General features: G+C 48.0%; 1 protein-coding gene across 8 annotated transcripts in view; it reads left to right on the top strand.

Annotated features, from left to right (window-relative positions):
• Nucleotides 1-26,691, top strand: part of CPEB2 (cytoplasmic polyadenylation element binding protein 2) — a 211,270-nt gene that overhangs the window by 99,173 nt on the left and 85,406 nt on the right. For 6 of the 8 annotated variants that reach the window (XM_078678458.1, XM_078678461.1, XM_078678453.1 and 3 more), the window contains exons 4-6: nucleotides 5,405-5,455; nucleotides 10,645-10,668; nucleotides 15,726-15,896. In XM_078678458.1, the coding sequence (XP_078534584.1) occupies nucleotides 5,405-5,455; nucleotides 10,645-10,668; nucleotides 15,726-15,896 (246 nt within the window). The remainder of the gene's footprint in view (nucleotides 1-5,404; nucleotides 5,456-10,644; nucleotides 10,669-15,725; nucleotides 15,897-26,691) is intronic. The other 2 variants (XM_078678455.1, XM_078678456.1) reach the window with 1 other exon arrangement.

Raw genomic sequence — 26,691 nt, 5'->3', positions numbered from 1 at the left:
CTGCTCTACTGGACCAACATCAACAACGATGACACCATCAAGATCATAAATACCATCCACTACGGATCTCCGTCTTATCCATGCCCACACCACATCTTCAACAAAGCCAGCACATCCATCGCACCCCATCTCCGGAAAGTCATCAACACCTCCTTCGAGACAGCAACCTTCCTTGAGACCTGGAAGCACGCTGAGATCAACGCCTTACTCAAGAAACCCTAGGCGGACCTCAAGAACTTCCGGCCCATCTCCCTGCTCCCGTTCCCGGCAAAGGTCATCGAGACGACCGTCAACAAACAACTGACCCGCTATCTCGAGGAGAACATCCTGGACCCTTCCCAGTCCGGGTTCCACGGTACTGAGACTGCCCTCATCGCCGCCACCGATGACCTAAAGTCCCTGCTGGACAACGGAGAAACGGCGGCCCTCATCCTCCTGGACCTGTCAGCCGCCTTTGACACGGTCTGTCACCACACACTACGAACATGCCTCCACAACGCTGGGATCCAAGAGAAGGCCCTGGACTGGACCACCTCCTTCCTCTCTGGCAGAACACAGAGCGTCCGCCTTCCCCCCCTTCCGCTCCGAAGCCACCGAGATCATCTGCCGCATACCCCAGGGCTCATCCCTCAGCCCAACCCTGTTTAACATCTACATGGCACCGCTCGCCCACGTCGCCCGTCGGCACGACCTCAACATCCTCTCCTACGCTGATGACACTCAGCTGATACTCTCCCTCACGAAGGACCCTGACACCACCAAAACCAACCTTCATGAAAGAATGAAGGCCGTTGCTGAATGGATGAGGAACAGCCGACTGAAGCTGAACTCTGACAAGACGGAGGTCCTCATCCTCTGATCCAACCCTTCGGCCTGGGACGACTCCTGGTGGCCGACCGCACAGGGAACCACTCCAACACCTACCGACCACGCACGCAACCTAGGGGTCCTCCTCGACTCCACCCTCTCCATGACTAAACAGGTCAACGCCGTCTCCTCCTCCTGTTTCAACACCCTCCGCATGCTCCGTAGGATCTACAAGTGGATCCCCACTGAAACGAGAAGAACAATCACCCAGGCCCTTGTCAGCAGCAGGTTGGACTATGGAAACGCTCTCTACGCAGGAGCCTCGCCCAAACTCCTGAGACAGCTCCAACGCATCTAGAACGCCTCTGCACGCCTGATCCTCGACATCCCTCGCCGCAGCCTCATCACACCCCACCTGAGACCTGCACTGGCTCCCGGTCAACAAGAGTATAACCTTCAAGCTCCTCACCCACGCACACAAGGCACTCCACAACACCGGACCAACGCACCTCAACATACCACTCAGCTTCTACACCCCCACCCGCCAGCTCCGCTCCGCCGACCTCGCCCTCGCTACAGACCCCCGCTTCTGAAGAGCGACCTCAGGCGGCAGATCGTTCTCCCACCTCGCCGCCAAGACCTGGAACACCCTCCCCATCCACCTACAGCAGACCCAAGACCTGCTGACCTTCAGAAAACTCCTCAAGACCTGGCTTTTCGAGCAGTAGCAGCATTCCCCACCCCAGCGCCTTGAGACCCTCACGGGTGAGTAGTGCGCTTTACAAGTGATATATTTGATTGATTGATTGAAAGTCACCATGCAAGCTGGTCTTTGTTGTAAAAGTATCTACCTAGGTGCTGAGGAGGGCCCAGGATGTCTGAGCTGGATGATCGTTGTTTTAACACTGCAGTGTTGAGAGATTGTGCAGGTCTGTGCATCCTGCCCTGAACCTTAGTTTTGTTGATCCAAGATAGCGTTTAAGTGCTAGACCTGAGGGGCCTCCAGCCTTTATCAAAAGTGAATCTACTACTATAACTGTGCCAGATACAGGACTCTTGTGTGACTAGAATGGAGAATTTAAAACTTATAACAGTGATTCTTCAGGCCCATTTTGTACATTCCACCAGGTCTAATCCTCAGAGGTACACAACCTGGATACCAGTAGGCCTAGGCAAAATTTGAGGTGCACTTGGGTAATGCGAATTTCATGTTACACGAAATTCCTCAAATTACGCCACTTGGTGTAGTTACACTTAAATCGCCACCAAACTGTAGCTCGCTAACCACCAGAATGTGCCTAACGATTCATGTTTTTTGTGTTTTTTTATTTTTTTTTGTTTTTTTGTGTGCAGTGTTCCTTGTGTCAACATTGGAAGATGCATTTCACAATAGAATAAAGCTCTGATAGGCAGTTTTCCATTTCCCTTAATTTTTCATAACGTGCTCTATGAATTGGTGTAGGTAGCAGCAGTCATTGCCCACATGCAGAGGGGCATTTGTACATAGCGACAGCTGTTTACATGATTAAAGATGCAAGCTGTGGACACCAACACATCCCTGTGAGTCAGGCCTGTGTAAAAGTTTAATCTGGCAGATTTCCCTCTCCGCCACACCGCCCACCATCCCCCATAGCAACCTTGTCAGGCAAGATCATAACTTGTGGAAAAGTGTATACTAGGTATGATGGGTATTCCCTTTTTATAAGTATTATCTTGTTTTATGCTGGAGTCTTTAGTGAATATGGATGTTGGGAAAGCATTGAAGGAGTCCAGCTTTCTAGCCACTTCCTGGAAGTTATCCTTTTACAAGGGAACATTATTACTCCTAAAATGTATCCCAGTTAAATAACCCCAGAAAGATACTCCCTAAAGCAGTTAACTGTATTCGCCTATTCAGTATTGGGCATGATGGGGACCACCGAAGACTCACCGGTTTAATTTAGGATTGGGAATGATCAATTAAATGTTCAACTTGGAGCCAGTGTATAACAATATGGCATATGTGTACAATGATATGAACTCTGGCTGCCCAGAACGATGCACGTGTCCAAATGCGATTGTCAAGGAGGTGCTACTTCTCTCAACACAGAGCATAAGAAGGAGTGGACTCCCTCGCTGGTGCCGTACTTTACTATGATTTGCTCTGACATCACTCCATTCGTTACAACTTTTAGCTGGTGTAGAATGTATAGCACCTGGAATGTGCTCACATAGGCCAGGACCAAACCTGAAGCACCTGGATAATCTAGATCTACTCGCCCAGGTCAGAGTTCCGATCAGTGAGGGCCATATGATGAGTACAGTGTCTTTACCATGTCTAATAGTGTAACAGCAAGAACATGCGACTAATTAATTGTACAAATATTATTTTACTGAAAGCAGACTATGCAAGCTGAAGTGGATGGGCAGTCCCCGAATTTCAGTCGACTGACTGCTTTGTATCAATGTGTAGGATTACTGTATATGAAATGTACTTAAAAAGTATTTTGTCTGCTTAGTAATTATGTGTCCCAGTATAAACCCCACAGATTTTCTTAACTGCCCACTTTTAGTAACGTGATATAACAGTCACCTGCGTGGAATGATAAAATATTTTGCTGGCCATACCTTGGTAACAGTTAATCATTGCAGCTCTATAGCAATACAGGTGCCTCATTACAAGCCAAACTAGTAATAGTATTTGAAACTTCCTGTAGCATGACAGGTTCATTTATTGCTTTAAAGATCCCTAAGAGCAACCTTTCTATGAAAGGCAACCTTCAGCCTGCATCTCACCATCTTTACTGCACTAATACCATATCACACAGTTAGTTTTGCCTGTGACATTCTCAGTCAATGTGTACCCAAATTATCCCCATTCCTCTTGTCCTGTTTTCCTAGATGCTGTGCTTTGTACTACTAAAATATGCTTCTGTAGCAGTAGGTGGTGTTTTGATCCTCTGTCAAATGTATACATGCTCTTAACTTGAAGTGCAACAAGCTACTCGACTTAAAACAATACATCCTTTGAAGACACATGTAGATGCTTCAGATATACTCTTTTGAATTGGATGTAAACGTGACATGCTCAGTAATGCAAAGTTCTGATTTTCTGGGAACCCCAGATCCTTGCACTGACATTCCAAGTATAGGCATTTTCAGCGAGTTTGCAGCACATTTAACACTCCGTGTTGAGAGCTTGAGCACTGGGACCACTGGAATGGGTGAGCCTGCAGTTTGTTGATCAAGGTAAAGTTTTTAGTCAAGACCTGCCCTTTTGTCTGCTCTCGATTATTGCTTCAGGAAGGCTGATGAGAACCAGGTGCAGAAATCTCACATTTAATTGTGACATTGATTTGTATTCTCCTCATTGGAGACGTCTTTACTGCCTGCTGTGAGCCATCACCTTGCAAAAAGACTGTGTCTGAAATTGAAATTTGAAAAAGCAACCAAAACTACTTCTGAATAATTAGACAGTGGATTCACATCACCTATCTGGAAAAGGTGTATAAAGATGGCATCCAAACCACCCCACTTTGTTCAACTTCAAAATTCTTCATGACCTAGAAAGGCAGTGCTTCACAGAGTACTCGAATGACTACTGTGTGAACAGGTTTGTCTGCTTCCGAGAACTCAGAAGATGTCTCCTCAATTCTGCACTCTGTTTGACGTGCATTGTCCAAACTGCATCTATAGAATGCATCTCACTCTGGGGCTTAAATTGTAAGTGGCACGAGACTTAAGAAGATGAAGGAATTTGCCATGTGAACATATTACTTTACATTACAATAAATACATTGGTGAAAGCGGATTGAACTGGTGTGCACATCTAAGCTTTAGTTTAGGGTGTTCTGAATTGACTGTGCCTATGCCTAATCACTGCCTTGTTCTAGCTACCCACAAAGGTTTGTACACCATAGGATTATCTGTTATCAGAGGGAGGGTACCGAAGTGTGTATCACCTCACGGAAGATTGAAAACTGGAATACAACCTGCTTCTGAATCCATTAATTGCTCTGTATTTATTTAGTTTTGATGTGAGACCAGTACTTTCTTTTAGCCCAAGCATTAGGCTAGAAAATGGGATTGTCTGTTGCTTGGCTGTCAAGTATTATTAGCATTTGTCCTTAACTCTCCCTACCACTGCCTTCCTGAGAAACGGTTGATTGCTGCGGCTTGCTACTCTGAGAGTCAATTGTGAAAAAGTTGTGCTTGGTTCAGTTTGCAGAGTTCTAGTAGGATGAGCCCAGGGCACCAGTAACAAATGTCCTCAACCACCACCGTTGGGGCCTGCTAGTCTCTCTGACTCCCCACCACCCCCTCAAACAAGGTCTGACAAAGACCATGTGCGTTGAGGAAAAATTGCACAGCTGGATATAAATGCAGGAAAGGTATTCTGTCCAAAAATCTTCTGCTGTTGTCTACGTGAATAGCACCAAAGCAGGAGGCCCATGAAAAGTGCCCAGTACGACCCATGGGCTTACCACTAGCTGGTGCAAATTCACGCTGGTTTCGTTTCTAAAGACTGAGTTCCAGTCATCATGTTAACTGCTGTACTTTATTAATATTTAATCGACCAGTTGTTAAGCCTGTATTTTAATTGTGTTTTAATTTTCAGGTCGTTTGGGCTACCCTCATCCAGGGTCTGATAATCTTCTAATGCTTAATGGTAAGAGTTTGCTTATTGCTGTTTCTTGTAGGTTTTTATTTTATTTTGCTAGGTCTGTTACGCCTATCTTTGCATGTTATTTCTTCTTCTAAACATTCCTGGAACCAATTAATTGTCTGGTGGGCAATAACTATTTCCTTTTTGTGCTGCAAGAGCTAAAAATGGGGAAGGATTTCCCCAGTATATATATTGCACCCTGAGATGCAATACCAGGAATCTCTGCATTATTGTCTTCGATTGATATAAGAAGGTGGGATTTAGCCACTGTTTGGCACCAGTGCTCACCTGTTCCCAGTCCCTGACCTAGCCGTGCTCACCTGTTCCCAGTCCCTGACCTAGCCGTGCTCACCTGTTCCCAGTCCCTGACCTAGCCGTGCTGACCTGTTCCCAGCCCCTGATCTAGCCGTGCTGACCTGTTCCCCTCCCCTCCCCTCCCCTGACCTAGCCAAGCCATGCCCAGCCCCTACCCTACCCGTGCTGAGTTTGTGTGTGTGTGTGTGTGTGTGTGTGTGTGTGTTAGTGTGTGTGTTAGTGTGTGTGTGTGTGAGTTAGTGTGTGTGAGTTAGTGTGTGTGAGTTAGTGTGTGTGAGTGTGTGTGTGTGTGTGTGTGTGTGTGTGTGTGTGTGTGTGTGTGTGTGTGTGTGTGTGTGTGTGTGTGTGTGTGTGTGTGTGTGTGTGTGTGTGTGTGTGTGTGTGTGTTAGTTTGTGTGTGTGTGTTTGTGTGTGTGTGTGTGTGTGTGTTAGTTTGTGTGTGTGTGTGTGTGTGTGTTAGTTTGTGTGTGTGTGTGTGTGTGTGTTAGTTTGTGTGTGTGTGTGTGTTTGTGTGTGTGTGTGTGTGTGTGTGTTTGTGTGTGTGTGAGTTAGTCCGGGAAAGAATCTTTCCTGTTTCTCCCATATGCTGCCGCCTCTCTGATGTAAACATTTGGCCCTAGATCCGGTTGCGACGTCAGGGTGCCAATTTGTTTGTCTATTATTTCCATCTGCAAGACTTGCAGGTATTCTGTCAGCTGTGAACTAATGGCAATTGCTGCTAACTGAGCACGAGTAGTAGCAGCTTGTAGTTATTTCTGCTTGTAGGGAAGTGCTGTTGTGTGCTAAATATAAAAAGGAGATTTAGGTTCGGTACCGGAAGATTTGGTGCTGTATAAATGATCTGTCGGGAAATGTGTAATCCCCTCCCAGTCCTTCTTTACCAGTGAGTAGTGTTATTAAAGTGATCAGAATTGATATTTAGGCTATCCTTGAAGGAGCCCACACAGATGGGAGCACAGACCATTTGTTGGAGAACAGCGATAATGAACTTTTTTCTCGGGCAAAACTATTCTATTAGTTTTCTGGGTTTTGGAGTTTGAATGATATAGATCAGCGACCTTCCTCTATCGAAAAATGTTTAGAAATGTTGTTTTGAGATGGGTGGTGGGTTTGCTATATTTGTCTCTTTGCTTAGCTTGTATGACAGTGGCTATATGTCTGCTGTTAACTTGTCACTAAATGTGCCCTTTTAAGTAAATAAATGCCACTATAAGAAGTGGCTGCTTTATCAGTAAAAAAACAGCGGCCCCCTTTCCATGGATGCCGTTGCTAACACGAAGACAAGCTTGCAAACGAATTCTAACCCGAGCTGGCCTGCATGTGCCTCTGTCACCATGAAGTGTGTACCTTTTAGGAATACTCATTTGGGTGCCTCAACTGAAACTCTTCTCTTGTGACACTAAAGCTAACTGATCACATTGATGTTCGACAGTAATAGAATATGCCTATACTATATTTTCCGATTAGTTAGTGTCCAGATATTACATGCACCAAGTCAAGCCTGTCGGGGACATTTAATCATATGCCGAGCGTTTCATGAATTCTTTTTTCACTATTGTAAAATTTAATTTGAAGACCCGAGTTGGCAGTTGAGCCTTTAAAATAAGCAAAACAAGGTTTTGTTTTGGTGCGGTATATTGAAATCAAATATCTGGCATAGGATTTTGAGATTGCGAAACCTTATAATTTCTCTAACTTCTTGTGCAAATATCCTTGTAATTTAGTTATTTTTATTGCGTCAAATGCATCAGTTAAAGGCAGTGATTGTTACTGAAGGAAAAAGGGGCATTTGCTTAGATCTTACTTGTTTGACATCCCTACAGCCTTCCTGTACGCTGCGCTTGTGGATCGAATTTGTTTTGTTTACTTAACAAACCGTTGTTTGAAACCTAAGCACAGCTGTTAGATATTCTGCCAAAGGAGCCATTTTTTCTCTCTATGAAACGCTGCACCACACGCTACCGCTTATCTTAGACAGCAACTTTCAGGAGCTGCTGCATTCATTTTAAATGTATTGCATTATTAGGTCTCGCCTAAGTGCGCGCATGCGCTGCATAGGAGAAGGACCTGTAGCCATCGCCACAGCTTTGGGAGCAAAAACATGCACGCATGCACATCTTTGCAATTTCCTTGCAGGAGCGCGCAGCGCCATATGGTCACACACTCCCGCAAGGGAATCGTGCAGGCCCCCGCTTTTTCTTCAACTGAAGATCGCTTTTACGGCCGCGCGGCCAATGCTTGTTTTTTATTGGCAGGGGTGTGGCTAAATGCCAAACTGCTCCTGCTTGAACTGTGAGCTTCCTGGCCTGGACCGGGCAATCCCGATATACTGCTGACATTGGGAAACCATCTGCCTGTAAAAATGTGTGATGTCCGCTGATGCCAGGGGAGGAGATGACCTCCAGCCACGGACGGGGGCCTTGGTGGTAGGTCTGTGTAGAACCCCTTAGGCTGTAATAACTGCAGCCGTGTGGTGGGCATAAAATTCCCGAGTGCGGTCTGCGGTACTGGTCAACCCAGCGAAAGCATTGCAGTCCGTGCCTGAGCTGGAGGGAAACTGCCTGCACCTGCCCCAGCTGTGCTTGGCCCAAACTGACTCCCTATGGGGCTGCCGACGGTGGTGGCGGCCCCGTGTATGAGGAACCAGTCGCTGCTGCAAACCAAATGCATGCTGTATCGCCGTCGGTGGAAACTGGCTACGGGACGTGGCTGCTACGAACGGCAGAGGCGAGGAGCAGCCCTGGTGGGACTGCAGGAGTGATCCTGACAGGGAAATGCTTGGTTATTCTATGGGCCCACGGGGCAGCGTGCGTAGGTGCAGACAAGCCTCCTGGGACGGGGGCTAGGCCCAAGAGATCCCCCTGCTGCACTGAGCAGCTACCTGTACATTGAGGGTGACACCATATGTGCAACAACCGGACCTTGCTGCTAATTTGAAATTTAGAGTAGCGGCCTGCATAGCCCTTGTTTAATCCTTAGGAATGGCAGATTATGTCTTTCTCATGGAGGTTTTTGTGGATTCTGTGGAGTCCGCTGTGAATGCCGAGAGAGGAGGTAAGGGAGACGTCTGACCAAGCGCACTGGTCACTGACTGTCATAGGCCAAGCAAGAGAGGGCAACCCCCCCCCCCCAAAAACGAAAGCTTCGTAAGTGTCCGTGTTTCTACGGCGTGTTGAGAAGTGTTTGTTTACTTCCTGCCTACAGCAAAAACTACTGTTTATACTTCCACTGACTTTCTCCAGGTCTTATGTTTTCTTCCACCCATTCACATCGCTCAAGCAGTCCCATCATGGTTTTAGCCGCCAGAGATGTTTGGAAATAAGTAGATGCTGTTGTTTCTTCGTGATTTCACTTATAACTGACATACATTTAACTGAAAAAGCACGTCACTTCAAATCTGCTAAAAATTTGGCAAAACAAGATAATTATTTCATAAAAGATTAAGAAGCACACAGCATGCTGGGAATAACCTAGTGAAAGGGAGTCTGTGGTTTATATAGGCTAAAAATAAGTGTTCAGTGAATAACTTTTTAGATAGGACAGGAAAACGGTGCTTCAGTATCGCTGTGTAGTTTTAAGTCCTCCACCATGCTTCCTAAGCTATGCACGGCGGTGCTTCTCTTATAACCTTTCTTCCCAGTTGGTGAAGCCCATCTTGTTAGTTTCATTCTTGAAGCTTATAACTAGCATGTAACAGAAGCAAGGAAGCATTGGGCGGCAGGATGGAAATATTTTTTATTTTAAAAAATGGCAGGCATGTATCACAGCAAATAGGTTTCAGGATTTGTATGGCACATGTCGTATAAGCATCAAAACGACTGTACAGAAGCACAGACCAAAGCACCTGGAAAACAGGATACCCGGTTTGCTTTATTTTCTGTAGTGTCCATTGCTTTTGTTAGCATTCATTCCTCCGTATTGTCGAGCCACTTGGCAATTAAGTATAAATCATCTTTGAATTGGAAAACAATAATAGAGAAGTAGCATACCATTTTAAGTTGGCTGCCATATTTATAACTAGTTACCAAATGGTGCAGTAGCAATGAGTAGTGAGTACTGACAAAATCATCTGAAAAATGAATGCTACAGAATATAAAGCAATTTATTTTCAGGTTGAGCCTGGGCAGCGTATGCGCTGCTCTGCGAGGCATGCTGTATTCAGATAGGGACTTGAAGTTCTGTTCTCTCTACGCCCATATTTTTCATTGGCTTGTGTAATTGTCCACTGTAAACTGTAGCTGTTCATTGGTCAATAGGCTTAGTAGTCCTTCCTTAGTACATCCTTGTCTCATTTTGGAACCTCCTATGGCGATATCCCCTGTTATGTGTGTTGTTACTCAATAGGCTGTAATTGCAGCCTTCGAACACTATTTTCTCAAATAACTTTGTCCTGCCTGCTGTTGCAGGCAGGACACGTTCTCTCCTAATGCTTTTTAAAAATATTTTATAGCACGGATCCTGGAATTGCAATGCAATAAGTCTCGCATTTGCAAGAGTTTAAGCTATTGGCATTGTAAATGACAATGCCTTTTATTTATCTGTTTTAATAACAACACATAAAAGTAATTTTCATTTACAATGCCAATAGCTGAAACTCTTGTAAATACGAGACCTATTGCATTGCAAATGCTTGTTTCACTGGTCACGTTTCACAGGTGACGTGGCTGCTTGTTTCTTTTAAAAAATGAACTGTGGTAGAGTTTAGCGCTGCCGATTTGAAAATAATTTAACAAAAACCTCAGATGTAGTCCACGTTGCATGTTCCTTGAATTATTTGGGTGGCAGGTATTGGAAATGCAAACAATGATTAACATTTGATAGTTGCTGTAAATAGTGTACTTTTGACATTTAACTATGTATCTTTTGTTTGTATGCAGCAAGGAGTTATGGGAGAAGACGAGGTAATACACTTTCTATAGTAAACGTAATCCTGATTACCTAGTAATCTTAGATGTTCTGAATAATTATCTGATATATATCCTCTGCATATGCAAGCACTTGCTGCCTAGCTCTACATTTCATCTAAACGCTTGATAACATGTATGTAGTATATTTACTTATTCTCCAATCGTCTACCTTATGTGAGTTAGGAATGCAAACCTTGTGCCCAAGCCACATTTCATTCCTTTATCTGCTGTAGTAGCCCATGCACAAATCAATGCCCCGAACATTAGCTGCTAGCCCTCTTCAGCCAGGAGCTTTGTTTCACTGTAGGTATGCACATACATGGCTTGGTAAAGAAGAGACATTTAGTACTCCATTTCACAAATCCTTTATTGCTTATTTGGCGCCTTTATTTGGAAGTAGTTGGTGTACAACTTTGTCAAGTCAGTCTAAAGAGACTTTAAATTACTCAAGTTAAGCAATGACACAGTCCATCTGTGTAGTTATTTTTGTACGCCTGTTTCTAGTTGTGCATATCCTTGTATGTTTTATGTGGTGTTTGTTTTTATAATATATTTCTGAGGTTCTCTGTGTTTCCATCTGAACCTGTGGTAATATATTTATCTACTGTTAGGTAGACTACTTGTTTAAAGTAGTGCATTTGTGTGTCTTCATGTAAATGTTTGGCATAAGTAAACCTGCCATACGGCAAGAGGGGGCAGTTTATGCAGCTATGCTGAGGGCATTCTGAATGATCTTTTAGTTGGTGCTGCAGGTTGGCTGTTGAGAGAGGGACAGAACCCTACTGGGCAGTGGGAGGCGGGGGCCAGAGGAGAAAAACAAATAGAAGTTGGTTGAATCCAGGAAAATACCAGAACCTTTGTATAGTGGCTGGGTGTGATTAGTATGGATGGGAGAGAGTAGTGAGCAAGATGGGTCTGGCAGTCAATGGCAGACTCATGGGTGTTCATCTCGGGATGCCGGACATGTTGAAAACACTATGGTGACTAGGCAAGACTCCTGTCTCCACAGATCCCTGCAGTTGTGTTGTGTTCTAGGCTATGTGAGGAAAACAGTTTGACATGATGTAACTGGGGTTTCTGCTTGCAGCCTACCTGATGCAAGAAGTGCCCTAGGCCCTGTTGGGCACCAGCCATAATCTGCTCCCTGGCAAACTCTAGAACTAAAACACACAAAGTACAAAGAGGTGAGAGGATAAGCCCTCTGACCTCCCGCTCAATAGTTTAAATATCACAAAAAGAAGATGGATTAGAAAGCTACGTGGATGCGGATAAGTGTACAGTTTTGTAAAACTGCCCTCACACACAGCAAACTGTGTCATGCTTCATCATAGGGCTGCTAACACACCTCTGTGCCAGCAAAACGCTGGAGGTGGAGCAATAGGGAGGGGAAGACAATAGAACACAAAATGTGAATGTGGAATCACAGGTGATAGCAGGAGAGACGAAATAAGTCTGCTAATAGCTGACCTTGCAAGCAAGAGTGCGTATAGGCAGTTGTTCTCACTCCCCCGCCATTTCGAGTTTACAAATTCAATAAACTTGGTTCCTCTCTCGGCAAGGTGCTCCACTTAAGGTGATATCCCCTTTTTCCTCTAAATTGTAAGGAGGAAGGTTCTGCACCTTGGGATTACAGTGGTGAGAGTCCTGAGGAAAGCCGAGGTATTAGTTTGTGCTGGCTGAAACATGTTGCCATTTATGCAGAGTGGGGGGGGGGGGTTGGAGTCTCATTAGAAGGTCTCCAACCAACCACCCACGTTTTTTGTTTTAATTCTGGATGGGGTACCTAATATTAAAATTTCAATAAGGACTCCCTGGTACCAGTTTTATATCACTTGTCATCACTTATTCTGCACTATTATCTCACCTGGGATTCCACATTCCCTTTTTGTGTTGTATTGTCGTCCCCTCCCTATTTCTCCACCTCCAGTGTTTGGTTGGCACGGAGGTGTGTTAGCAGCCCTATAATGAAGCATGACACAGCTTGCTGTGTGTGAGGGCAGTTTTACTAAATTGGTGCTTTCACATACACTTATCTGTCTCCACGTAGGTTTCTAATCCCTCTTCTTTTTGTGATATTTAAACTCTAGAACTGCCAGGCTCACTACAATGAGCATCCCCATGGACACGCTTATCCTTTTTGTAGCCATATTTGTAAGTGTTAATGGGGGTAATCGCTCCACCACCCTAATCATTATGTGACTCCCTCAGTCTCCGCGACTTGTGGCCTAGTTCTGCTTATGTGCAAATGCACAGCAGGTGATGGCAGAAAATGCAGCGTTGGACTATCCAGTAGCAGTTGCGGACAATTGCAGATGACATTTAAAACTTACGGCAGATGTACACAGATTTAGGAGCAAAGTATGCATAATTTACCTGAGATCAACAGAGACCTTTGTTGCTAAGCAAGTAGCCACTTTGCCATCAGAGGGTCGATCACATTCTCACAGTTCATGCAGTACCCACATGGATGACCACAAAACAGTGTTCTGTTGTGGGACAGGCATGTAGTAGCAAACTAATTGACTTCAGAAAGAGACTCGTGCCTATGAGAGAACACAAGTTGAAATGTATTGGCAGAGACTGCAGTCCAGATTGGAGAACGTCACTACTGTCCACACAATTATGATCCAGCACAGTTTTTAGGGAGGTACACTGAAATCCGCTCATTAGGTTAAGGAAGGTGTTTAGAGGCATTTTGAGGATCGTGACTGTCTTGCTTGTGAAAGTAGTTTACAGTACCACTGTGGTGATGAGCAGTTGATACGTCCTGTAGTCTCTTGATTGAGACCTTTCTAACATATTGAGCAGGCAAGAATATCATAGTAGTGGAGCTCACAAAGCAGTGTTTAGATTCCCATCCATATGTAAAACTATGTAGTTATCCTTCTTGCACCAAAATGAATGCTCCTGGGAGGGTGGGTGTACACACTGCTTGCCAATTTGTGATGAATGGGCAGCTACGAGGAGGGGCCATAATCCTCACAGAGATTGCCTACTTTTTAAACCATCTCAAATGCGAATAGTATAACTGGTTCAAATGTGAAAGACACTTCACTGAAGCAAAAGAGAACTGGCCCAAAGTTCTGTTATTTTTTTGTGCCTCACCTACAGTAAAAATAAAAAACTATTGTGGACGGCTCCAAAATATAGTCATTGTGTGGGTAGCCCCTTTGCTTACCATTGGTTGTCTTTTTTATTAAATTTTTTGACTGTCTTGCTTGTTTCTTATTTGAAAGTTTTCCTTTTTCTTGTCTGTGTCCGTCCCTGGAGCATACCTTCTTTATCATTCTTCTGATAGGATAATTTGTATAATTCCAGTTTGTATTCAGCCAACTGTGTGCTTTTCTTTCAACGCTGTAAACTGTCAGTGCTTGTGTTCTTGCTCTATTGTGCTACTTTCCTACTGAAATCCCCTCCTGCTCTGTCTTGCCCCTCCCTCTTAGGTCATCTGTTGCTTCTCCTGTCCTTTCTTTCCCATTTCCAAGATCTTTAATTGCTCGCACTGCTTCCCCCTTGTTTTAGTTTTGTGGTCATACACCATCATGGAACAGCTTAGAAAATAAAAATGGCCAACACATCATGACGCACGCAAGCGTGCATGGTGACATTGGGGCACCCGAGTGCCATGTCACATGCACGTATGCATAGTTGCATTCCCCCCCCAAAAAAAAAAAACATACGCAAAGCTAATGAATCTTCTTCTTTAGCAAAGGTAAAAGTCGAGGCCTATTTGCTTTAAGAGTGCTTGTTTGTCATGAGGACCTACAAATTATCTTCTTGGAGGTAACTGCTTCCATCTGAAAAGGAGCAGCACTGCCCTACTCATTTGCTCACCGGCTTGTCAGTTTTTCCACCACCATGAATGAACCTCTACACCTCGTCCTTATGGTTGAGGTGTAGTCCAAATTTTGATCTAGTCTGTTTTAGAGTTAAGGTCTGTATGACAACTCTGAAGAGAAAGTCAAAAGCTTTATGCGAATTGCCTTAAACATTTTCGATCATGCAACACCTTAATGCATGCACTGAAAAATGTGTATGTTTTTGCTGATAGTCTGAATCAAAAGCCTTTATTGTGGCTCTTTAATTGTGTTGCACAATTTATATAGCAGTTAATACCCTAGTTTAGGGCGTAAAAATGCTGCAAGCATGTTTCTCCAGTATTGGAACTTTCCAAGATGCACATGCTTGAATCATTTCACGTTGTCGAAGTGGAAGTTCCATACCATGGGACACTCACTTCGACGACTGGGAGTGATTCAAGCATGTGAATCTATGACAGATACCAATACTGGTGAACCACATGTACACATAGGTAATTTATTTTCTTCTCCAGCATTGGATCTTTCATAGATTCACATTCTTGATTAATTTCCTGCTGTCCAAGTGGAAGTTCCACGGTATGCTATTCCCACTTCAACAATGGGGAATGATTGAAGCATGTGAAAGATACCAATACTGGAGAACTGCAGTTACAGGTAAGTAACTATTACCCTCTTTCTTTATTGATGTGACAGTCCATCCCTGAAGCGTTCTGTTTGCTTTCTGTTTAGGGACAAGATAATGTTATACCATTTGGGACATGCCTGTCATAGATCACTCTAGGTAGTCATTTTCAATACCTGCTTTAGAGTTGGTCTCAAAATGTTAACGTTTCATCAGATTCTGATTTAGAAAGGTTTGCTCACTCTAGGAGTGTACTGCGTGGTATTCTGTATTACTTTTTTGTAGCCCTAACTAGGGCCTCCCTGTAGATGGGCCTTTTCTGCTCTTTTATTTATTCATGTAATTTCACCAATTCCATAGGATTGTTGTATGTAGGCTTGAGTGGGCAAACAGAAAAGCCTGAAACCACGTGATACTGCATTGTGACACGATGTGATAACCTGTTGTCAAGAAGTCAATAACTCGCACAACAATGTCTAGTATTTTAACCATTTGAACATGGTTCCCACATTAGCGATATTGAGTCACTCATAGTTTCCTTTTGCCTTTCTATTATCATGGATTTCCAGTCAATGTGAAAATGTAACTATTTTGCTTTTGTTTTCAAGGTCGTTCTTCCCTGTTCCCAATAGATGATGGCTTGCTGGATGATGGCCATAACGATCAAGGTGGTGTCCTGAATTCACCTAATTGCTATCCAGGTCATCAAAATGGAGAGCGGATCGAGCGATTTTCACGCAAAGTGTTTGTGGGTGGTCTGCCACCGGATATAGATGAAGGTGAGATTCTGAAAGTCAATGGAGAGCAAAACCCATTACCTAAAATGTTGATTTACAAACTTGTTAATGTAAACTCTGCAATAAAGGCCCTACAAAATACAAGATAATACACTTAAATATAGAACAAACTCTTTAAAATGTATCCCAATACAAGTACAAGCGAAGGGGTTCTCGAGGGTGTGTATTTTGTGTAGATGTTGTGATTGGGTTGACTTGACTGTAGATGTGTTCAAGTAGGAGATTAAATATGTACCCGTGATCTCATTTTCATTCCTCTGGACTATAGAGACTATGGACTGCACCACTGAAACTAAGATTTACATATACAAAAATGAAATGTCGGTCTGGTTTCACTCTTGCAAATGAATACATTGGCTCATCAGTTCTGGGAATGAAGCCTACCCTAGCACGTTTTATGTTCTTACTGATAAAATAGCAAAACGTGTATGGAATAAAAGTTAATGAACTTTATTTACAGTATAACGTTTGGTGTAACAGAAATACTGTTTAGGATAACTTAAACTAGAACTGCAGCTCCTCCAGTGCTTTGGGAGAGGTGTGCGTGTATGTCCTTTTGGGGTGTTTACTGAAGTTTGTGATGTCATGTCATCTTGTTTTCTGACTGCATTTAACCTGTGGTATGACTATGTAAAGGGTAGACTTGTATTGCAGGATTCATTGTTGATTGCCAGTTACTGTTGGCCTTCATTTGTAAACGCAGAAATGTTGCCAGTCCGCGTTTATTTTTTATTTGATTTGCGGGACTAGGCCATGTTTGCCGAGAAGAGTACGATTAGCTGCTGTCTCTAGCCCGTTAACCTGACATCCAGATTTTCATGTGTAAACGCATGACTAAATATAACGCTTTTTTGGTAGAAGTGTGATAGACCGACAAATATATTACATTTATAAATTGCATTAACACAGGTTTCAACCCGAAATGCACTGCAGTAATGCCCATGCCGTATTCTAAAACATATTTGCACCTTTCTCAATTTAGGCACCCCTCTTATTGCACATCATGTTCGAAGTGGCACATTTAAATATTTTGATTGTCTCTTAGTGGGCAAAATGTTTAACAGCGCTGGAAATTGATATAAAGCTACAATTTCAAGGGTGATGTGTGTGATACTGTTCGTAATTGCTGCCAGCATCGCTGCTTTAAAAAAAAAAAAAGCACCTTCATACTCCTGCTTTTTCATTTTTGTATTTTTATCTACCGATTCATCCTGAATCTGTAAATAAAAAAATATGGTTCTGCATCTTTTTGTAGGCGTGACTGTATGGCTCACGCTTGCATACATCTTCACTCATGGATATGCTGTCAAAATGTACTAGTGCGGATAGTAATTGAAAATTGTAGTTTGTAGAAAGTATTTAATATATGGTGTTTGTATTTTTTGTACAGATTTTTCCCTTTATGTGTGTCTCTTTATTGAAGAAAAATTTGAATATTTGAAAATAAAAGGCTACTAATGAGCTTATGGTTGTTTGGGTTTGACATCCTTGCACCATTTTTTTGAATTTCCATCAGTATTGGCATCGCTGTTGTTTTTTGGTTTAGTTGACTCAGCCTTACTGATTAGTCAGGCCCATTGGTGTTATATATATATATATATATATATATATATATATATATATATATATATATATATATATGAATGAAGTATACATTATTTGTGCGGTTAATCAAAACCATTACAAAACGCATCATATTTTTTTTAAAAACAGGAGAAAAACCACTTTTAGAAATTTAAAACATTAAATATGTGTACAAAAAATTATTTAAAAAAACACCATTTGTTTTTGTTTTTGAAATAAGTCAGAAGTTTGAGAAAAACCTGTTGTGGACAGAGCAAGTCAAAAGTTCTGTTGGACCCGGCCTCGTGGCGTGGTCCTACTCCTCCCGCATGGCAGGCCCCGTAAGACATCGGCCCTCCATCCAGCCCGGGTCGGCCTCGGGCACACCTCTGCACGCCCTCCAAACCACCAGATCTGCCACCCGGCGGCCCACAACCACTGACACGGCACCCTCGGGCCACCCCAGCATTACCGGTCCGGTGCCCACCCCGGATCCTCGTTCCAGGCCCGACGCCATCTTGGGCCCATCACGTCACAGACACGTGGTCCCGGACCAGCCGCGGCCACGGCCCCAGCGAGCCCGCCATCGAGGCACCAAGAACCCTCCGGGTGGTAGAGTGGCCACTCAACCAGAGACAAGGAGAGGGGAGTTTCGATGGCTCTCCAACCGTCCCCGGATACCTGGTTTCGATCGGCCTCCGGCCTCCCTGAGCGCTGGCTCCACCCCCTGCTGGGTGTCTGGACACCATCATCCCGGCCCCTCTGACCCCCAGGCGAGAGGGTCCGGACATCAAAGGACTCCAGACCTATATCTGGGCCAGCCCCGGAGTAGGACGGGAGTTGTATCCCGGAGTCGAGAAGCCCTGCTGACGCTGTCACGGCTGACCCTGAGACGAACTCCCCTTGCTGTTCTACCTGGAACCTGCTGGCGCTGCCACGGTCCGTCTTCGCTGTAACCACTTTGGAGCCTGCTGGCGCTGCCGCGGTCCATCTTTGCAGGAACGATCTTGGAGCCTGCTGGCGCTGCCGCGGTCCACACTCGCTGAACCAACTTGGAACCTGCTGGCGCTGCCGCGGTCCACACTCGCTGAACCATCTTGGAACCTGCTGGCGCTGCCGCGGTCCACACTCGCTGAACCATCTTGGAACCTGCTGGCGCTGCCGCGGTCCACACTCGCTGAACCATCTTGGAGCCTGCTGGCGCTGCCGCGGCCCAACCTCCCGGAACTCCCCAGCTCGAGGATTGAGAGCTGTGCGTAGAGTCTCCTTGCAACCGACCATCTATAAGACTGTCCCGCTACCTTGCCCTTTGTCACGAGACTTTGTAGATCTCGGGATCTGCTGTATATATTGAAAAGATACTTATTGCCAGATAAAGATTGAAAACTCTATCTACGTGTGGTGTATATTTGTAGTGGTGTGGTTACTCTGCTGTACGATTCTAGGAGAGGGCCCTCCCGTCGGAGGCCTCTCGACATCGCTCGGTCCCTTCTCTGAAGGAAGGGTAGACCTAGGGGGGGTCAGTCAGACACCTTCTGCCTCCCCTGGGTTCGCCTTTCTAACATTGGTGGCAGGCGCTGCGATCCGAGCCAACGCAAAATCGTACAGAGAGTGATCTACCCGCTACGACGGAAAAATACACAGAGACCATGACGACCCAAGGAACCAACCTACCTGCCGAATTCCAGAAAGAGAAGATAGAAGAATACAGCCACAAAGAACTAAAACAATTCTGTAAAGACATGGGTATCGCTACCACTGGCCTGAGCACAAAAGAGGACTTCAAATCGGCCCTACAAGCCTGGGTGGAAACCCGAGACAGACCACCCCAAGAGGAGAATAGCCCGAACGGGCAACAGGAAACCAGCGCACCCCCGACGGGGGAAAGAACCGCAACACTAAACGCGGACCTCATCTATGAAGACTAACAAGAGCGCAACCGGCTACACGAATTGGAGCTTGCACGACTCCGGCTAGACGGAGAACTCCAGCTAGCGGAGAGAAAGATAGCCCTCGAGCAACTACGGCTAGAGGGGGATCTAGAAGAGAAACGGAGACAACGTGACCTCGAAGAAAAACGACTAGCATATGAACACGAACGAGGCCTGAGAGAACTAGAAATCAAGTTCAAGAAAAAGAGGAGCTTTAGAGGGAAAAGCTAGTCAATAGGTCGCCCTCCACTCAGTATGCAGCAAAAACACAAAGACCTAGACTATGGAAGCACATGTGAAAATTCACCCTTCTTTAAAATATTTCGTTCGTTGCTATTCTTTAGCAAACATAACTCCCCTTGTTACATCATTAATTGGGGTAGCCAAAATATCTGGGGTTAGTGCTTAATTCAAAAAATTGCCTGATTCTCATACAGCAGTAAAATACAGTTGCGAGACCAATCATACCACACTTAATCTCGTGACAAAACAAATATAGTGATAAACCGAAAAAAAGTGGGTGAAAGCGAGATGGCACCTCACGGGCGCACCACCAAGCGGGGACCTGACTGGTACTCGTCAGGACTGCCCTGTTGTCATCATCGGTACCATCAAGCTTAGAACAGAAAATAGTGTCCAAATGCACAAAAGATTTGTGCAGAAAAAAGTGCAGTGAGCATAGAAAAGAATAACCAGTACAGTGTCAATCAACACATTAAAACACTCATAACACAACACAGACACAATACTTTTATTCAATTTCTTGTGTTGTGTATGGAAAAAATAAAAGGAAAAACGTAGAGATGGTTATCACCTATTTAACCACTCATACTAGTAAAAGTATGAGTGGTTAAATTGGCAAGTAAAAGTTTTCGGTTTATCACTATATTTGTTTTGTCACGAGATTAAGTGTGGTATGATTGGTCTCGCAACTGTATTTTACTGCTGTATGAGAATCAGGCAATTTTTTGAATTAAGCACTAACCCCAGATATTTTGGCTACCCCAATTAATGATGTAACAAGGGGAGTTATGTTTGCTAAAGAATAGCAACGAACGAAATATTTTAAAGAAGGGTGAATTTTCACATGTGCTTCCATAGTCTAGGTCTTTGTGTTTTTGCAACTAGAAATCAAGGCCAAGAGCAACGAAGATAGCGCGGCCGGGGCCAAGACCTCGGCCCCTCCCGTGGACCCCAAGGTTCACCTACCGAAAGATGTAGTCAAAGAATACTACAAGAACGATGATATCCAGCAATGGTTCAAAGCCTACGAGGTGGCCATGACCGCCCATGGGGTCCCACTTGAAGGATTGGGGCGCCGGCATGTGTGGAAAGTACGTCAACGAAGGGAGGGACGCCCTGCTGGAACTCCCTGACACCGAAATGGCCTCCTATGAACACATGAAAACGGCCCTACTCACGCGCTACGGACTCACCCCCGAAATGTACCGGCAGAGGTTCCGAGACTGTAAAAAAATCCCCGGTACCACTTGGGTAGAATATGTGAACTTTTTTAGCAGAGCCTTCGAGGGGTGGGTCAAAGGCAGTCAGGTCACTACCTACCAGCAGTTGGTCGACCTTATGTTATGGGAGCACCTCTCCAACAACTGCTTCATTGAACTACGACAGCACCTCCTCGACAGCAAGTTGACCGAGCCGCGAAAACTAGCGGTCGAAGCAGATCGGTGGGCGAGCAACCGCGTCCACCGGAACACCACAGGAGAATACGGACGAGGGTCCCCGGGGAACCACCGGCCGCGAGGCGGCGGGTCTGACATCAGCCGAGGCCGAGACCTTCCGCCGGGGTCTTCGCCCGCCTCCTCTACACCAGCCTCCAGCCCGAGGGGGGCCCATCCAGCCCGACCGGGGCCACGCCCCAACGTTACGTGCCACAGATGCCAGCGGCTGGGTCACTATGCCAATGATCCTCTCTGCCCCATGAACCAGCGGCCCGGCACCACAGGGCCCCCCGGTCGACAAATCACTGCAGCTGCTCTGAGCGAAGAAAAGGATGAAGAAGAAGAGGTCCCTATGGAACCAGAAGAATGGGAGTCCGCGGCCATGTGCCTCGCCTCCCTGGGCGACAAAGACATGATCCCCCGAGACCAGATTCCGATCAACACCCAGAAGTACCGCCAGTGGGTCACCATCAACGGCCGCCGGGCCGAGGCTCTCCGTGACACAGGGGCCAGCATAACCGCCGTCCGCTGCCATCTGGTGACCCCAGAACAAATCTTGCCCCACGTTCTGTGCCCTGTCCGGTCAGCGGACAATTCCGAGAGCCTGTGCCAGATGGCCCGCATCCCCTTCGAGTGGGGAGGAGTGTCTGGCATGCTGAAAGTCACCGTCCGAGACGATGCCCCGGTGGACTGCCTCCTAGGGAACGACCTGGAAAGTTCCCCCTGGGCACAGATCGAGCGAAGAGAGCATCTGGGGATGCTAGGCCTTCCTGAATGGGTTTGCGTAACGACCCGATCCATGTCCACCCGGGACGCCGTCCCAACCGAAGACAATCTGCCCGAAGAACCTGAATGGCCGGCACCTCCGCCACCCGACACTCCCACGGCCGAACCCGAACTGGGGCCGCAGGGCCCCAGCCATGAAGAACTTCCCGAGCTCGGGCCCCTTCCCGAACTAGCCCAGTGGCGCCAAGAAGGGGGCCCCCACCGGCGAGCAGTTCCGTCAGGAACAAAAGACATGTCCTTCTCTTAAGGGACTCCGACAACAAGCCGCCACGCAAGCCACAGGAGACTCCTCGGGGTCCCACTGGATATATTGGGACCAGGACCTCCTGTACAGGGAACAAAAGATCGCCGAGCTGGGGGCCGACCGAGTGCTAGTCGTCTCCCTCCACTTCAGAGACTTTCTCTTAAACCTGGCACATGACGTACCCCTCGCCGGGCACCTGGGGCAGGACAAAACCTACAGCCGCCTGGTGACCCACTTTTATTGGCCGAAGATGCGCCGCGATGTGTACAACCACTGCCGAACCTGTCCGACCTGCCAAGCCAGCGGAAAGAGTGGGGGGAAAATCAAGGCCCCACTCCAACCGTTTCCCGTGGTGACCACTCCCTTCGAGCAAGTAGGGATCGACATCGTGGGGCCCCTGGATCCTCCAACCTCTCAGGGGCACCGCTTCATCCTCGTCCTGGTGGACCATGCCACCCGCTACCAAGAAGCTATCCCCCTCCGGACTATCACAGCCCCCGTAGTGGGTCGGGCGCTAATGGGGATCTTCTCCAGAGTCGGCTTCCCCCGAGAGGTCGTCAGTGATCGGGGCACAAACTTTATATCGAAATATATGCGGTCCCTGTGGCAACAGTGCGGGGTCGCGTATAAGTTCACCACCCCGTATCACCCTCAAGGGAATGGACTAGTGGAGCGATTTAATAGGACCCTGAAAGGAATGATCAAGGGCCTAGAAGAGCCCCTCTGGCGCAAATGGGACGTTCTGCTGCCATGCCTCCTGTTCGCCTACCGGGAGGTACCCCAGAAGTCCCTGGGGTTCAGCCCCTTTGAACTATTATATGGACACCCGGTACGAGGCCCCCTCAGCCTGGTCAAGGAAGGCTGGGAGCTGGCCGCCTCCGATACTCCGCCCGATGTTTTCCGATACCTCTTGACTCTCCGCAACCAGACTCGGAAGTTCCGGGAACTGGCCGAAACCAACCTGAAGGCCAGTCAAGAGGAGATGAAGCGCTGGTATGATGAAAATGCCTCGTCCATTGAATTCGAGCCGGGCCAGCAGGTCTGGGTCATGTCCCTGGTCGACCCCGGCACCCTCCAGGACAAATGGACGGGGCCCTTCAACGTGGTGGAGCGCAAGAGCCCCGTCACCTACCTAGTGGACTTGGAGTCCCCCCGGAACCCCCTCCGGGTCCTACACGCCAACCGGCTCAAGCCCCACTTTGTCCGCACCGAACTGAGCCTGTTGGCTACCGATGACGGAGCAGAGGACGACTCCGAGCCTCTACCAGACCTCCTGAGCACCTCCGAGAAAGATGGCTCCGTCGAGGGAGTCTCCCTCTCTCCCGCGCTAACACCCAAACAGCGCCAGGACTGCCAGAAGCTGCGGGGTCAATTTGCAAACTTATTTTCCCTCACCCCCGGAGTCACCCAGTGGTGTGTTCACGACGTCGACAGCGGGGACAGTCCGCCCGTGCGGCACCGAGCCTACCGAGTCCCCGACCGAGTCCGGGCCTGCATCCAAGCCGAAGTTTCCAAGATGCTAGCCCTAGGGGTAGTCGAGCCCTCAGACAGTCCATGGGCCAGTCCCGTCGTCTTGTCCCTAAGGCCGCCGCCCCCGGGGTGCCCCCGGAGCTGCGGTTCTGTGTCGACTACCGGGGACTGAATGCCGTCACCAGGACCGACGCCCATCCCTTCCCCGAGCGGATGAACTGATCGATCGCCTGGGAGCCGCCAGGTACCTCAGCACCTTCGACCTCACGGCCGGATACTGGCTAATCGGCCTCACGCCAGGGGCACAAGAACGATCCGCTTTCTCGACCCCCGATGGCCACTTCCACTTCAACGTGATGCCCTTCGGCATGAAGAATGCTCCGGACACCTTCCAGAGACTAGTGAATCGGGTGCTGGCAGGGCTGGAAGAGTTCAGTGCCGCCTATCTGGACGATATCGCGGTGTACAGCCTCTGTTGGGACGAGCACCTGACCCACCTCTGGAAGGTCCTGACGGCCCTCCAACGGGCCGGACTAACAATAAAAGCCAGCAAGTGCCAGATCGGTCAAGGGTCCCTGACCTATCTGGGACACCAAGTGGGGAGCGGCCAAGTGGCTCCCCTTCAACCCAAGATCGACGCCATCCAGGCCTGGGAGCCCCCCGTCACCCAGACCGCCGTCCGAGCCTTCCTGGGGCTCACTGGATACTAACGGCGGTTCATAAAGGACTATGGGAGCATTGTGGGGCCCCTCACAGAACTAACCTCCAAGAGACTACCCCCAAAGGTGCACTGGACCCCCGAGTGCCAAGTAGCGTTTGAGACACTAAAGACTGCCATGTGCACCGCCCCGGTGCTCCAGGCCCCGACTTCAGCCGAGAGTTCATCGTCCAAACTGACGCCTCGGAACACGGCATTGGGGCTGTACTGTCCCAAATGAACTCTGACGGAGTTGACCTTCCTGTGGCCTTCATCAACCGGCGCCTGCTGGCCCGAGAACAACGATGGAGCACCATCGAGAGGGAAGCATTCGCCGTCGTATGGGCCCTAAAGAAGCTCCGGCCCTACCTCTTCGGCACCCACTTCCGAGTACAGACCGATCACCGGCCCCTGCGGTGGTTGATGCAGATGCGGGGCGAGAACCCGAAGTTGCTACGTTGGTCCATCTTCCTCCAAGGGATGAACTTCACCGTGGAGCATCGCCCTGGCAACGACCACGCCAACGCTGACGGCCTCTCCAGATTCTTCCGCCTTGGCGAGGAGAATCCCCAAGAAGATGGGTGACTCTCCCCTGCCTTCAGCTGGGGGGGGACGCGTGTTGGACCCGGCCTCGTGGCGTGGTCCTACCCCTCCCACATGGCGGGCCCCGGACGACATCGGCCCTCCATCCAGCCCGGGTCGGCCTCGGGCACACCTCTGCACGCCCTCCAAACCACCAGATCTGCCACCCGGCGGCCCACAACCACTGACACGGCACCCTCGGGCCGCCCCAGCATTACCGGTCCGGTGCCCACCCCGGACCCTCGTTCCAGGCCCGACGCCATCTTGGGCCCATCACGTCACAGACACGTGGTCCCGGACCAGCCGCGGCCACGGCCCCAGCGAGCCCGCCATCGAGGCACCAAGAACCCTCCGGGTGGTAGAGTGGCCACTCAACCAGAGACAAGGAGAGGGGAGTTTCGATGGCTCTCCAACCGTCCCCGGATGCCTGGTTTCGATCGGCCTCCGGCCTCCCTGAGCGCTGGCTCCACCCCCTGCTGGGTGTCTGGACACCATCATCCCGGCCCCTCTGACCCCCAGGCGAGAGGGTCCGGACATCAAAGGACTCCAGACCTATATCTGGGCCAGCCCCGGAGTAGGACGGGAGTTGTATCCCGGAGTCGAGAAGCCCTGCTGACGCTGTCGCGGCTGACCCTGAGACGAACTCCCCTTGCTGTTCTACCTGGAACCTGCTGGCGCTGCCGCGGTCCATCTTCGCTGTAACCACTTTGGAGCCTGCTGGCGCTGCCGCGGTCCACACTCGCTGAACCATCTTGGAACCTGCTGGCGCTGCCGCGGTCCATCTTTGCAGGAACCATCTTGGAGCCTGCTGGCGCTGCCGCGGTCCACACTCGCTGAACCATCTTGGAACCTGCTGGCGCTGCCGCGGTCCACACTCGCTGAACCATCTTGGAACCTGTTGGCGCTGCCGCGGTCCACACTCGCTGAACCATCTTGGAACCTGCTGGCGCTGCCGCGGTCCACACTCGGTGAACCATCTTGGAGCCTGCTGGCGCTGCCGCGGCCCAACCTCCCGGAACTCCCCAGCTCGAGGATTGAGAGCTGTGCGTAGAGTCTCCTTGCAACCGACCATCTATAAGACTGTCCCGCTACCTTGCCCTTTGTCACGAGACTTTCCAGATCTCGGGATCTGCTGTATATATTGAAACGATACTTATTGCCAGATAAAGATTGAAAACTCTATCTACGTGTGGTGTATATTTGTAGTGGTGTGGTTACTCTGCTGTACGATTCTAGGAGAGGGCCCTCCCGTCGGAGGCCTCTTGACATCGCTCGGTCCCTTCTCTGAAGGAGGGGTAGACCTAGGGGGGGTCAGTCAGACACCTTCTGCCTCCCCCGGGTTTGCCTTTCTAACAAGTTCAGTATTATCCAAGCCTCCACAGCCCGGGCCCAGCTTTCTACGCAACTCCAGAGGGTGCTCCTGACTCGGCCTGTGGAGCGTTGCCCATCAATAGTGTGCGAGTATGGTAAACCAATTTCCCAAAACTCTCCATGTGCTTTACAATGTCCAAAGTATAAAGTTGTTGGACAGCCTCTTTTGCAGTACGGGTGCCCAGTTGAAGGAGGATGGGTCTAAGATAAGTTCTACGAGCTGGCTGGAGGGCTGGACAGCAAAGTAGAATGTGGGCCAAGGATTCTCGTTTGTAGTTGCAGAAGCGACACTCCCTAATACTTGGCCTTGAGTTCATAGTAGGATATAGTTCTTTTAAAGGAAGAGGGTGTAATCGGGCAGCTAAGATCCTGTGTAGGGCTGGCCTTCCCACAGCCTGCCTTAGGTGGGGTTTCTGGCTGGACTGTGTGTGTGGGAGACTTTGGGTCTCATGAA

This window comes from Lissotriton helveticus, chromosome 2_2 (genome assembly GCF_964261635.1).
Source record: "Lissotriton helveticus chromosome 2_2, aLisHel1.1, whole genome shotgun sequence".
In the NCBI taxonomy this organism is placed as follows: Eukaryota; Metazoa; Chordata; class Amphibia; order Caudata; family Salamandridae; genus Lissotriton; species Lissotriton helveticus.
The sequence above is the reverse complement of the archived record's forward strand: the minus strand, read 5'-3'. Positions and strand labels throughout refer to the sequence as shown.